Below are 13,951 nucleotides of genomic sequence, written 5' to 3' on the forward strand. Positions count from 1 at the left end.
CGGCCTGGTCTCGGGGCCCACCCCGGCCTGGTCTCAGGGGCCCACCCTGGCCTGGTCTCGGGGCCCACCCCGGCCTGGTCTCGGGGCCCACCCGGGCTCTGCTCCGGTCCTGCTTCCCTCTGGGGGACTTGAGCTGGCTTTCCTGAGGTCTGGTGCTGACGCCCACCTCTTCGGCTGGGGCTCCTCGGCTCTGGCCCTAACCCGGAATAGAGTGTCCCGTATCTGCGTTGCTGGTCCCTCTGGACGGACTGTGTTTCCCTCTGTCTCAGCCCTGTTCTCCCCTCGGCGTGGTCACAGTTACTCTGTATTCCGCACGCTCCGATGGCCTTTGTGGCTGTGCTCGAGCTGCCGTTGGCTGAGCGGGTTTCATGGTCATGGCCGGGCTGGGGGCCAAGCGACAGAGGCGTCCATGGAAGGGGTCCTTCTTCCTTGAGCATTCTGTGACCACGTTTAGTTCAGAGGTGAAGGTCGTGGTGAAGCCCGTCACATTCATGGCTGTCATCCCAGCATCCATTCCATAAGCCTTTATCAAGCGCTTCCTGTACGCGAAACAAAAAGACAGATTCTTCGATGGCGTGGGGATGGGGGAGAGCCTGTCCCTACGCTCAGAAGAAGGTGCCAGTTTAACAACCAGGTGTGATAGGGAGGGAAGTTAAACCAGTGCTGTGATAAAGGTTTGGGCGAGTTTTTGGGGAGGACATTGGATGTACTGGCTGTTCGTGGGGGAGACTGACAGAGGGAACGGCCTCCAGGCCGTTTGCGGGTGAGACTTCGACAGCAGAGTCTGGGTGGGGGGCGCGGGCAGCAACCCCGGGTCGGCGGACTGGAGCGCACACAGCAGACGGCCCCGCACCGCCTCTCTGCTAGGCAGGAGCTGCTGCGGTTCAGAAGCCCCTGGAGGGTGGGCCAGGGGGTCTCGCCAGTTCCTTGAAATCATCCTGGGACGTGCTCGCTCATTTTCTCTGCTGGGTGCTTCTTGGCTCCTTGGCATGAGATGGTTCTGCTTCCTTCCCGTGGTTGCCCACCTCTGCACGCGAGAATCACGCGGGGTCCTTTCAACAGCTCCGGGACCCGGACCACAAGCCCCGGCCAGGTGGAGAAAGGCGTCTAACTTTTTCAGGCTTCCTGGGTGACCCGCGGGCGGACAAGCCCGGGAACCGCTCCCTCAGGCAGACTCGACTCAGCCAGCCGCTCTGGCCGGGGGCTGGACCCTGCTTGTCCTTCGGATCCCTGAACAAGTGCTATTTCCTCAAAAAACCTGCCCCGACCGCTCAGTGTAAATTAGATTCCCAGCCGCGTCTGGTCACCTCCCTTCAGAGCACTTATCACGGCCCATAATGACGCATCGTGCCCGTGACTGTTGAGTGCCGTCCATCGCCTCCGTCAGCCGGCGTAAGCTCCCGAGGCCAGGCATTCTCTACACCTGGTCCCTCCGTGTAACCCCAGTGGCCGACACGCAGAAGCCGCTCCTTAAGGTTTGGCTGAATGGTAATTGAATGAATGAGTAACAGCAAAGAGAGAGAACAATATAGAGGCACCCCACATCGGTAATAGAAGCGCGTCATCAATAACAGAAGGATCGTCAGCTGGTGAAAGACGCCTTGGTTCAGGGTCAGAGCTGGGGGCCTAGACGTCACGCCATGTCTGTCACTTCCCAAGGGAGACACTATATCTGAAACCGAGTTTGTCAGAGCAGCTCTTTCCTTCTCTGACGTCACAGCCTTGTCTCAAGTTCCTCATTTACATCAGGATGACACGGTCCGCGCTGTTTAGCATTTGGGAAAATGCGCTCAAACTGCGTACGCTGTTCCGTAGGTCGAGTACCACGTGGATATAAAACTATTACTCCGTGTCATCAGTGTGGAGACGCTCGTGCCTAAATTTTACATCTGATCTCTATTGGCAATTATCAAATGCGTGGCCTGGTTTCTCACTCACGTTTGCTGCAAAACAATATTTTCTATTGCCGTTAGCCAATAAATATGTGCATAAACAGAGCCTATACCCTCTCGCCGCCAGGGCGAACGTAAGATTTTGGGCCGACTCCGTGTCAGACACACTGGTGAAAACACGTGCTCTTTTCAGCTGTCTACCCGCAGGCACCGGTGGCTTTAACGAGAGCAGAATGTATCATTTAAGGGGACCGGGTCATTAGCCTTGACAGGAAGCGAGTTCGGCATCCTCATGGATGAGTGAGCTAATTCCCGCTACGGACACTGGCTATTCGGCCTCTTGTTTGACGTCTGAACGAGAATGCGGTACCAGCTGGAGACTCTGGGGTCCCCAGGGTCGTCTGGGAAGGGCAAGGGCAAAGGTCCTGTCGTCACGTCAGCGGTGGTCGGCCTGAGACGAGACACAGAGGTGCCAGGCGAGAGATGGTGATTAAAAAGAAAAGCCACATTCCGAGTTCTTGTGCTTCAGGCCAACTTTATGGCTCGTCACGGGATGTGAAACCACGTGGACGGGCTCACAAGGGAAGCCGGCTGGGGCGGTTTGGGTAGACGCCCGCGAGGCGTTTTCCAGTGTGAAGATACGTATCGAGCACCGACTGGCATTTCCGGCGTGTGCGGGGGACACGGCTCACGGGGAGAAGCAGGTGGAGAAAGTGAACGGGCGAAGAGCAGGGAGCTGGAACGCACGACGTGGGCTCCCGCAGGGAGCGAAGCCGCCAGGCCCCAAGGGGAGCATCAGAGAAAGCGAAGGAGGAGCAGCGGGGAAGAGCTGCTCCCTCACATCGTCAGAGAACTTCACGGTAGAAGACAAATGAACCCCCAAACCAGCCCCAAACCAGACTCACGCACGAGCCCCAGCGCGTTTGATTCACAAACTGGAACAAACCCCAGAGACCTCCGTGAGATCGGCGGCGCGGGTGTTTCCCCCGGGAGAGCGTGAGCCGGCCGAGGTCGTGGTGGCCCCTGGGCCCCTGGCGACCGTCCCCAGGCACTTCCCAGGGGGTTCAGAAGGCAGGTCGAGGCACCACGGTGAGGCTGAGGCCTCTCCGCGCCAGGCTGTGGAATCTGGTCTTTATCCTGTGACGGAAAGGGGACCACATCTGTAACTTAGCGAAAGGGGAGCAGGGCGATGTCTGCCGCAGACCACCAGCGGGTCACCTTGACTTTGAGCTTGGACAAGGCTCTAGAGAGAGCTTCTCAAAGGGTGTTTTTAGGGTCCTCGGAAGAGCCCTCGCCGGCGCCGTTCACCAAAAGGCCAATTGTGCCAGAATCTCTCGCTCCGTTCTCTGACGGTGTATGATGGGAAACGGAGTTTGCGCTTTGATGAGACGCTTCGGACGCCTCTGTGGAGGAAGAAGGTCATTGCGGAATGGGGGGCGGATTCGCCTGCACCGAGCCTTAAAGTTCAAGGGGATTCTAGAACTCACGTGGCCCCGCTGCACCATTTTACAAACGAGAAAAAGAGAACAGGGTAAACTTGCTTAAGCTACGTCACCGTCACCCTCATCATCGTCATCGTCATCGTGGAAAGAGCGTGACACGGTGAGCGTTCGCCGTGCGTCTGTCTGCTCCAGGTGATGAACACGCGTGGCTCACTCGTCCCCGTGACAAACCCACGCGGTGAGCGTGTGCCCGGGGCCGCTCGGGAGTTTGCCCGACTGTGAGCCGGGAGCCGTGAGCCGTGAGCCGTGAGCTGTGAGTCGTGAGCCGGGAGCCGTGAGCCGTGAGCCGTGAGCCGTGGCTCTGCACCTGGCTCCTGGCTCCTGGCTCCTGAGAGGGGTTTGCTCAGCAGAGGCAGCTTCCCTGGGCCACGGAACCAGAAAACAGCGGGCCAGAGTGTCGGCAGCACGCGCGGACGGAGGCGGCGCTCTGTGAGACATTGTCCTTGCTGTGTCCTTTTCAACGTCTTTATTCATAAGTGGGGAAAACAGAGAAAGCAGGTCATCGGATTTCCAGAAGTCCTGAAGTTGGGGGAGGAATTAGGAGTTTCCTGGAATCGGGAATTCACCTGGGTGGATGAATGGGGCCGGATGTCCCATTTCGGAGGACGACAGGAAGAGAGTGTGCGCTGGCCGCCAAACTCACTGCCAGGAGCGGGCGGAGACCGTGTGTAAGAGGGGACGCGGCTCGGGAGGGGTGTGGGGGGCTCTACGTGAGTTAACACGGGGGGCTGCCCGGAAGCGGCTGCGCTCGGCCCGCGCTCCTCCCGCATCTGCATCGCTCCGGTCCACGCCAGCTCTTGGCCGGTGCCCTGAGCCCGCAGCCACATCGGAAGCATCACATCCAAGTCTGGCCAACCCTCTTCTCTACCATGAGGGTATCTGTAAGTTCAAGTACATTCATAAAGAAAGGATAGGTCGTGAATATTCTTCAGCACTCGCTGATACGTGGAATGATGGAAAGAGGCAGGCTTGCCCAGAGAAGGTAGATGTGGCATGGGGGACTCACGTCTGAATTTTCAGGAGACCCCACTGTGACGGCCCCCACAGGCTTCCCTCGTGTGGCTCCAGGGTGTGGCCCAGAACCGGTGGGCAGAAGCTGTAGGGAGAAGGGACGGATTTCAGTTCAATAAACAATATTCTCGTGATAAGAGCTGTCCAGAAATGGAATGAGGTTGTAATGATCTCCCCGTCGTTGGAGGCATTCAAGTCTAGGCTGGGCAGTGGCTTGTCAAGAAGGCTGTATCACAGACCCCCACGTCGAAGGGTTACCTAGACTCGGTTCCACCCAAGACAATCTCTGTGTCAGGGAGGACTTGGTGGCACGTGACATGGGGTCTAGGAGAATGCACCATCAGCGAACAGTCGGGGAATGACCACCCGTGGAGCCCACCCGGCCTCCTTACCCGGAATGTCAGTGAAGCTTCTTCTACTCAGAGCCCGCATGTGTCCGGCCACCGGCCACCCTGGCAGGACAGCCCCACACAAGCGGAGGGCTGTGTGCCGCCACGGGGGAGGGAGTGCCACACTTTTCTCATCTTGCTTATTATGGAAGGGCTCTGTGCCCCCCGGGCCCCCGCCCTGCAGCCGTTCCCAGATCCAGCCCGTGCGCGTCGGTGGAGGGGGAGGGGGAGCAGCCGGGTGAGAACATGCATTTTAATAAAACCCCATTGATTTCCGTGGGTGCAAGTCAGGGAGAAGGCGCCTAAAGAGTCTCCCAGCCCTGCCACCTCCTCCTCTCTCCTGACCTGCTGCGGGGCGGTCACACATCGATTGGCTTCCTGGATAACAGATCGCGCCACTGGTGGGGACCTCTGGGGACCCACGGGGAGCTGGAAGAGTCGCACGCAGCAGCCCAGCCCCGAGTTAATCAGACCGGCAACAGGATCTCGGCGGCGGTGGCGTTGTGCTCGATTACTGACAGGCGGCAGCTGCCACCGCCGCCGCCGCCGCGGCCCCAGCGCTGTGTGGACGCCCGGCTCGCGAGGCGGATTCCTGGCTAATCCCCGAGGGCCGGCCCAGCCCGCGCTGCCTGCGGCTCGGCGGCGATGACCACGCTCCGCAGCCCGAGTCGGAGGGAGCCTGGCCGTGCCCGCGAGCCCGGAGGCCGCGGTCTGTAGCCGCCGCCGGGACCCCGAGCGAGGAGCCACCATGTACGGGAATTACCCGCACTTTGTGAAGTTTCCCACCGGCTTCGGCGGTGAGTGCTGCTCCGTCGGCAGCGTCTGGGGAGACGGGGAGACGGGGAGACGCGGAGCACCGGCCCGTGTTGAATCGGGTGTGTGTGCGTGCACACACGGCATGTGCTTCCGCGTGTGTGCGTGCACGTGCGTGTGCATTAGACGGGGGTGGGGGGCGAGACCGGCCGTGGGTGAGGCTCTCCCGACACGTCGGGACGAGTGGACAGGGGACGGGGTGTGGGGCACTCTAAGGAGCGTGTCTAAACCCACACGCGTGAGAATGCGTCTGAGACAAAGCTAGAACGAGCTCGTCACACCCAGTGTGTGGGGTGTGAAAGTGTAAGTTGCGGGGAGTCGCTGGGGCGTACCTATTATCCAGCTGGTACGGGAGCTAGGGGTCCCGGGCCCTTCTGACAGGGGCCGTGCTTGTTTTATTTAAAAGCAGATTTCCCTGTCACTGGGATTTTAGAAAGAGAACAGTAAGGCTGCGATGCTTTGCTTCTCGTCTTCCTTTCCCCTTTGGTTTGCTAATAGCCTCTGGTCCCCTCCCCTGCTGCTGCCCAAATTCCATCGCAAAGGTCGCTGCCTTCGCTTCCCCTCTGAGGGGCAGGAGGGACCTGGGGGGGGGCGGGTCTGGGCTCTTGCAGAACAGGCTGGCTGGAGATCCCGGTCACCCAGCGGCCGGCAGCCGGCCACACTTCACAGGGGCTGCCTTAGCGCCCAGGCACACTCGTCCCAAGGTCCCCCGGATTCAGTGACAGCAGCGGCACAGTTGCCCAGCTTGAGTAAATGGAACCAACAGCTGACCAGCTGGCCTTTCACTTGTCAGCTGGTGGCCGGCAGCTCATGTTCCTGGGAGCCGAAGGGGAGCTTCTGCCCTGCGATGCTGGCGGGCGGAACACTGCGCGTTCTTGTCTGGACTTGAGAATGGGAGGTCCCTGCCCTCCCGACCTCAGATGGCAGTCCCTCTGAAGGCTTGGGAGCAAAGCCTGCCTGCTGTGCCGACGAGCCCCTCTGTGAGGTGCGGTGGGATCTCGCCGGGTGGATGTGTTCCCACCGGGGGTGTGTGTGGGGGGGAGGGCGTCGGGAGGGGCATGCCCGTTCATTCAGGGTGCTGCGGTGGTTTTTATGAGCCGAGCGTGGCGTGAGGCACCAGGGTGCAGAGGGGACACTTGGCCTCGGCCACTTGGGCAGGCTCGTCACACAGACGCCCTGCGGTGCTGTGTCGAGTACGTCGTGCCCCAGACGGGAGGACGCAGGCGTGAATGTGTTTCTGTTCCTGGGGCCAGTCTTGTGACATGACCCAGGGTGCGTGGTGGCCAAGGCTGTGACCTGGACACCTGATCTCTGGGTCCCGGGTGTGCAAAGCCTTCTCAGCTCCCATCCCAGCCGCTGGGTGACTGGGGTCTCCAGCCAGCCCGTCCTGGAGGAGCCCAGACCCCCGCCGCCCAGGTCCCGCCCGACCCTCAGAGCAGAAGTGATGGCAGTGACCTCTGCAGTGGAATTTCGGGCAGCGAGGTAGTGAGTGTCTCTGAGCCTCAGCGTCTTCATCTGCAAAACGGAGTTTACAGTCCTGTGCTCAGGGTGTTATTGTGAGAATTAAATGTGCCAGCGCATGAAGCAGCAGCCACTCTGGTCTTATCCGTACATATGTATTCGGTGCTTCTTAAAAGTTACTACATTTATTCCTTCCATCCCACTCAAGTACTAACATGCGAATTAACGTAAAAACCAAACATTACTCTAGAAGGATGAATTAGGAGCCTGAGGAAATGAAATTAAACCCGTGAAGACCCCCAGACTTTGCTGGTTTGGGTTTCTGTAATTGTGGGGACTCTGTGTCTGTAATGAGGTTTGGGGTAAAGGGGATGCAAGGCCAGGGTCTGGAGGAAAGCCAGCTGCCATGCAGCAGGGGTTGGGGGGGCCGGCCGTGGGGTGCGCATGTCTCCCCGTGATGCCGCTCTGTCCCATGGCCTCTGAGGGAGAGGGACAGTCGTTTTGTTTGGTTCTGTGGATGTTTTCCACTTTGTTGGCATGCGCCCGGCGAGAGGCTGCCCAGACCCTGAGCTGAGGGACCGTCTCACCGCAGGGAGGCGGCTGAGAACCTGCAGCGGGAGGCGGCGGGCAGCAGCGTGGAGGGAGGCCGGAGGGCCAGCCCGCGGGTCCCGCGGGTCCCGGGACAGCTGTGGGTCGGAGAAGGCGTCACCTGCCACCTTGCACCTTGTGTGGCCGGTCGTGTGGCACCTATGAAGTCACTTGGCGTGTCCCCTGCCCTTGGACGTGTCAGCAGGGAGAACCACAGGGCTCCTGTGACCTGTGTGTGGATCTCCAAGCAAACAGTGTCACCCTCAGGAAGCATCACCTGAGGTCTGGGCCCAGGGCTGTGCTTACCTGCTGTCAGACCACCATCCAGCAGTGAACAGGACGCTGGTCAGACTGGCCAAAGGGTGGTGCCCACGGGTGCCCGCTCTCCCCACTCCGGCCTTGCCCGTGGCGAGGTGAGAACCCTTCTCTTCCTCTCTGCCAAGTCCCAGATTGCCAGCCGCTCAGGGGGAGATTCGCTGGCCTGGATAAGACAGTCGTTGCCTCTGAGAGGACGGGGGCAAAGCCTGTAAGCCCCGTGCGATCGGGCAGTAATCCCCAGCGTGCGGCCGGGCTCCCCCCTCTCCCGAGCACCCCGCGAGTACCTGGCCGGCGTCGGCTTATTAAAGCTCACACCCAACCCCTGAGTGGGCACCAACGCCGTTGAGGAGGACATGGAGGCACTGCCAGGCAGAGTCACGTGTTTAAGGTCCCCGAGCTAGAAAATGGCTCAGCTAGGGGTTGGAACCAGGCCCCTGGCTACAGAGTCCACGCTCAGCTGCCCCTCGTGGCCTCTCTGGCCACAGACTGGCCGCAGAGCTGCAGATGGGCTGCAGACTCGTGGCCCATCCTCTGCAGAATAAGGCACAGGACAGCTTAGCCGTCACTCGGGATGGTGACATGCGGAGAATTAACTTGTGGCCTCTTCCGGGGGCCGCCGATCTGTAGGAGTCCTGCCCAGCTGACCCTGCCCATCTGTGAAATAGTCTCAGGTCACCCAGGAGTAGACATGGGGAGGGTTGGGTTGGAGATGCAAGGCAGGTGCGTGTGTGTGTGTGTGTGTGTGTGGGAGTGATGTGTGTGGCGTGGGAAGGTGGTGCCAGAACACACTTTGCCCCCACAGACGTGTGGGTGGCTAGTAGGGACCTTGCACGGCCGTAAGTGGCTAGCGTCCAGGATCCATGTGGGGAGGAGCCACTGTTCACGAGACTCAGGAAGGAACACGTTTACTATAAACTATGGTCTGAAACATTTACAGTCTCGCCAAGAGACAGAGAGCTGCACGCTGACTGGGGCAGAAGTGTGCCCGGAGCCCCGTGAACTCCCGCCCCTTGCTTCCCCTCATGATGTGGCTTGTGCATCTGCAGAGAAGGTGGCAGCCAGCCAGACCCCGGTCGGGTGCCCGGCCCCCAGAGGGACCTCAGTCCCCAAGGGCCCTGCTCTGCCTCTGCTGACGGAAGGTGTGAGGGAACACAGGGCCCAGGGAAGGTCGGAAGATGCGATTCTGGGAGCTGGAAATGCTCCCCAGGTTCCGGCGACTTTCCTGAGCCGACCGGGGTCCCGACTCAGTCATCGTCACGAGAGTGAAAACCATGCCGCTGATCAGGCACCTACTACGTGCCAGACTTCCCCCGAGGGTGTCACGTGCAGCATCTCATCAGCCTTAGCAAGGACCACCTTGGTGGCTTGCTGCCTGCTGGGGGCAGGTGCGGGGTGGAGTCCCAGAGCTGCCGCTGCCCCAGAGGCACCGCCGTGTCAGAGCAGCCACATACTCTTTGTCACTCCGTTCTTCACAGCTTCCTTAGGGGTCACGATGCATTTTTTCTTTCGAACATAAATAATCGTGGCGGATGAGTAGAATGAGCGTACGTGGGGGGCAGGGGACCAGGCCCTTGTCGGCGCTGAAAGGGCAAAGGTCGAGCCCTTTCCCCGGGGGACCCCGCTTCATTCTAACGCGTGAGACCCGCTTTCACCTCCTGGAGCAGGGTCCGCGTGCCACCTCCCCGAAGAGGCAGACGGTGAGCACTGTGGCCTCTGCTCAGATCGTTGCCAAGGTGTGAACACGCGGGAGCGAGCGCTTGGCCAGCCCCCGGGGGCCACGCTGGGGAAGGTCGCCATCGTTTCTGATCGTCCTCCAGCGAGGACGGGCCATGGCTCCTCCCCGGCTTCCCCGTCACAGCCGAACCCTCGACACCGGCAGAGGGGCCGGGGGGTCGCTGACTCCTCAGTGACAGATGAGGGCACCTGGGCAGTGGGTGCGGCTGCCCAGGACCGCCAGCCATTTGCAGTCTTGAAACTGGGTTCCCCCGAGTCGCTGGGGGCCACCGGGGTGTCAGGAGGGGTGCGGGGGGCTAAGCCACGGAGGGCCTTTCCTGTCCTCGGTTCGACACCTGCCCGTAGGGTCGGGGTTCGCCTTCCGGAGTGCAGGGATTCGAAAATATCAAGCCTGGAAAATCGTAAACGCACAATAAATGTTAGTTCCCCTTCCCTGGGCGGAAAATTCGAAGCCCGTGGCACTGACGGAGCCGGGGTTCTGTACCCAGCGTTCCGTGGAGGGGGTCGGCCTGACCCGAGCATCAGACCCCACGGAGGTTCAGGATCTGACACAGAAAACTGTGTTAACGCATCAGCGCGTCCTCTCAGCGGAAGGGGAGCGGAGCTCGGGCCCCGGAACCCCACCATCTTCGGGGAGCCTGCCCTCCCTTCAGAGCCGTGACCGAGGAAGGCAGGGCGGGCGCCAGCAAGAGCCTCCAGGTTTAAGATCGGCCCAGACTCCAGACGGGCTTTCTCAACCCCACGGCCGAACTCGGGAGGCGGAAAGGCTGGTCCTCAAGGCAGGAAGCGCGGACCGGACGACAGAGGAGAGGCAGAGGGTGACGGAGCGCGAGGCGCTCCTTCCAGGCTGGCCGCCTGGGTTTCATCCCTGTGGCTTGCCGTCCTCCTTGTCCCTCCTTTTGCTGGTCACTAGTGTCACGGGGGACCAGGCTCTCAGAGGGGGCGGGGCTCGTGGTGCCTGTGTTTCCTCAGCCCCGGCATGCAGGCAGCAGGGCAAAGGTCAGAGGTCGCCAGCAGAGAAAGAACATTCCTGCCCCGGGAATGCCCGTTCAGCACACAGTGGCTGAGCCCCTGGCGTGTGCAGGACGCCAAGGATGAGGGCCGTCCCCTGCCCTCCAGGGGCGCACAAACCACGACAAGGCCTGCAGCCTGCAGCGCGTCTGGAGATGTTTCCTGGGCTCAGGTTGAGCGAATGGACCCGAGGCGCGTGGGCCCAGAGGACCTGGAGGCCGGGACACCGTGCGGGTCGCGTTGCCCGGCGGTGACGCTGCCGTGGGGGCGCACGTCGTTCCCCGCATTTTAGGGTGACTGCAGCCCTTAGGAGGCAGGGAACACGGTGGAACACAGAGTCGGGGCCAGGAGGGGCTCGGGGCTGGGGTCAAGGACGGCGGGAACCAGGGGCGAGGGCCACCCTCAGCAAACGCCTGACACTCTCGCTGGTGTTCACCGCGGTGCACCTACTGGGACGTGGGTCCGGTCCACAGAACCGGCCGGAGGCACAGGCTGCCCCTCCCTGCCAGTGGGCCCTGCTCCCTGGGACCTGCTCCTGCGTTTTGGGCAGCATGACGCCGCCTGTGCCCGCAGGGTTCGTGACTCGGTCCTGGGGGAGCAAGCAAAATGCCATAGTTATGTGCAGACGGCTTGGCAGAAATTGTGCTGGACTGGACTCAGGATCTAGGTCCGTGATAATTCATGACTGGCCCTCAGAAAGATCCCCTTATTCATTCTGCACCTCGGTTCCCCGATTTGTCTGAGGGGGACAAGCCCTGGCCTGCTGACAGCTCCGAGCCAGGCTAAAACGTGAACGAGATGAAATGACTGTGGCCTCCAGGAGGGGACCTCTATGTCCACAGCTCCCAGCACGGGCCTGGCGCACAGTAGGCACTCGACAAATATTTTTTTAACCGAACCAGATAATGTGGGTATAAGAGAGCAGCGCGGAATTATAAAGAGTCACGTGACTGTCAGGCGCTGGGTGAGTAAACTCGGACTGCGAGCCACACACGTATTTTCATCCCGATTTTGTGGCCTTGGGCAAGTCATCAACCTCTCTGGGATTATTTTTTCTTCTATGAAATGAGATAGTTTAAGTCCCGAAAGTCTGTTTTCTAACCCAAAACAATATGGCCTTATTAATTTATGACGTGATTAACTTGGGATGGTGATTAAATTGTCGCGGTAGAAACTAGTTTGCATTTGCTCATTCGCCAAAAAAAAACAACAAAAAACAACCCAACAAAAAAACCCCCAAAAAGGTTTGTTAAGCAAATCAGATTGTAAAAGTGTCGAGCCTATTTAAGTTACATCTGTTTTCCCCGATTTAAAAAGCATCGCAGAGGCATCATTAGCATATTAACGGGGTGTTAATTACAAGAGTCTTTTAAAGCAGATTTTATAAAATCCCCACTTAATAACCATTAGCTTGTAGTACTTGGAACAAACTCTTCACGTGTGTTACTTAGAAGTAATAAAATTGTAATTTAAAAGTAATCTGCCAGCTTGTCACGAATTTAGACTGATTTTTCTCTCAGTTGATCCAAATGAGTTAGGTTTTGCCATAATTATATATAATGCTGGTAATAATGAGGCCGATTATCAATCTTTGCCTGCTTTTCACTACCTCCATCGTTACAGGTTTTAGGGGAGGGGTGGGGGTGGAGGGAGAGGGTGGAAAGGAAGGGAGTTGGTGGGGGGGGAGGGCTCCCTCCCTCCCCATTCAGGCACTGGAAGGAGCGACCCCAGCCCCCACCCCGAACAACGGGAGCCAGCCACCCTTCCTCCTCTGGGGACTCAGGGATCAGTGGCACTCACTGCCCTGTGGGCTCTGAAAGGCTGGCCACGGCGGGCCTGCACGCAGGTCAGCCCATCTGCTGGCTCCTCTCTGCTCCTCAGACTCCTGCCGAGAGGCCCCCCGGGGGCTGAGCCTGGGGGCAGAAGGAGGGTCTTCCTCCCTTCCATTCTGTCCCTCTGTTTTCCCAGTCGAGAGCAGGCTTCCCATCTTAATCCGGGGCTTCCACCTCTGCTCCCCACGCCCGCCCTCGGAAGTCAGCCTCTCTATCTGTGTCCACGTGGGTGAAGTGCAGAGCCTCGCCCTGTGAATTGCCTCCTGGCCGAGCCGCTCTGGGAAATGCCGAGAACAGGCCCAATGTAAGAACTGCCCCTTGCTGTCCCTGGCTCTGAGCGCCCTCCGGCTCCTGCAGAAGGAGAAGGGAGAGGTCTGGCTGAGCTGGGAGCCCACGAACGAACCACAGCTGGGGTTTGAATTGCGAGGGGCCGGGTTAGAGTGTGCCGGGTCGAATCCTGAGAGAGGCCAGGAGTGGGGCTGGGACGGGCAGGATCTGGGACAGAGTCTGGGCCAGGGGACGCCTGAAGGGGAAGCTGTGGCCCGTACATGGTGAGTGTTGGGGTGGCCTGAGTTTTGTCGATCCTTTAAATCAGGGGTCCCCAACCCCCAGGCTGTGGACCGGTACCAGTCCTTGGCCCGCGAGGAACCGGGCTGCACAGCAGGTGAGCGGCGGGCGAGGGAGAGAAGCTGCATCTGGATCTGCAGCCGCTCCCCAGCGCCAGCATCACCGCCTCAGCTCCGCCTCAGATCCTCAGGTGTTAGATTCTCACGGGAGCACGGGTCCCCGGTGCCAACAAGGTTGGGGACCGCTGCTTTAAATGGAATTTTCAACTTGCCAACTGAGAATTACAAGAGGGAATATTTTTAATTAACGACTTTTCTAAATGTAAAAAAATTTATAATTACTGTATATATATCAAGAAAGCTACAACTTAGGGTTTCTTTCCCCCCATTTTGTATTTTTCATAATGATTTGTTTATTTTCCTAACTTTACCCAAGTTTGCGGTGTAGACCTCAATCGAACAAGGATATTTTAAATCACGACTGCAGACAAACTGGAGCAATATTGTTTTAAGGTTTTTCCCACTCTCCTTATCATTAGATTGTAAATGTACCAGGAAGAAACAACAACATGTTGTGTAGGCTTTTCCTAAAACGTTAGATATTATTTGTCCAGATTTTAGAGTGCCAGGATAAATGTCTTTTATGATTTAAAAACACGGGTAGCTGAGTAACTGCTGTAAGGAGCCGCACAGGCGGCGTCTCGCACGGTGGGGCTGGAATTAGATGGAATTTAATCCCCGTCTGCTGCTTTTCCCGATTGGAACGCCACTTGGACCACTAGCTGTGCTCTCCCCCCCTCCCCCCATCCCCAGCAAGTTACTTAAGCCCCTCGT

General features: G+C 59.0%; 1 protein-coding gene across 9 annotated transcripts in view; it reads left to right on the forward strand.

Moving 5' to 3' along the window:
• RXRG (retinoid X receptor gamma) overlaps positions 1-13,951 on the forward strand; it is a 121,671-nt gene that overhangs the window by 84,038 nt on the left and 23,682 nt on the right. The window contains exon 1 of one of the 9 annotated variants that reach the window (XM_039881569.1): positions 5,425-5,591. The exons of the other annotated variants lie outside the window; for them this stretch is intronic. Coding sequence (XP_039737503.1) covers positions 5,543-5,591 — 49 coding nt within the window. The 5' untranslated portion in view covers positions 5,425-5,542. Of the gene's footprint in view, positions 1-5,424; positions 5,592-13,951 lie in introns of those variants that run through there. 9 annotated transcript variants of the gene reach the window in all.

Source organism: Pteropus medius, unplaced genomic scaffold (genome assembly GCF_902729225.1).
Source record: "Pteropus medius unplaced genomic scaffold, Ma_sr-lr_union100, whole genome shotgun sequence".
Lineage (NCBI taxonomy): Eukaryota > Metazoa > Chordata > Mammalia > Chiroptera > Pteropodidae > Pteropus > Pteropus medius.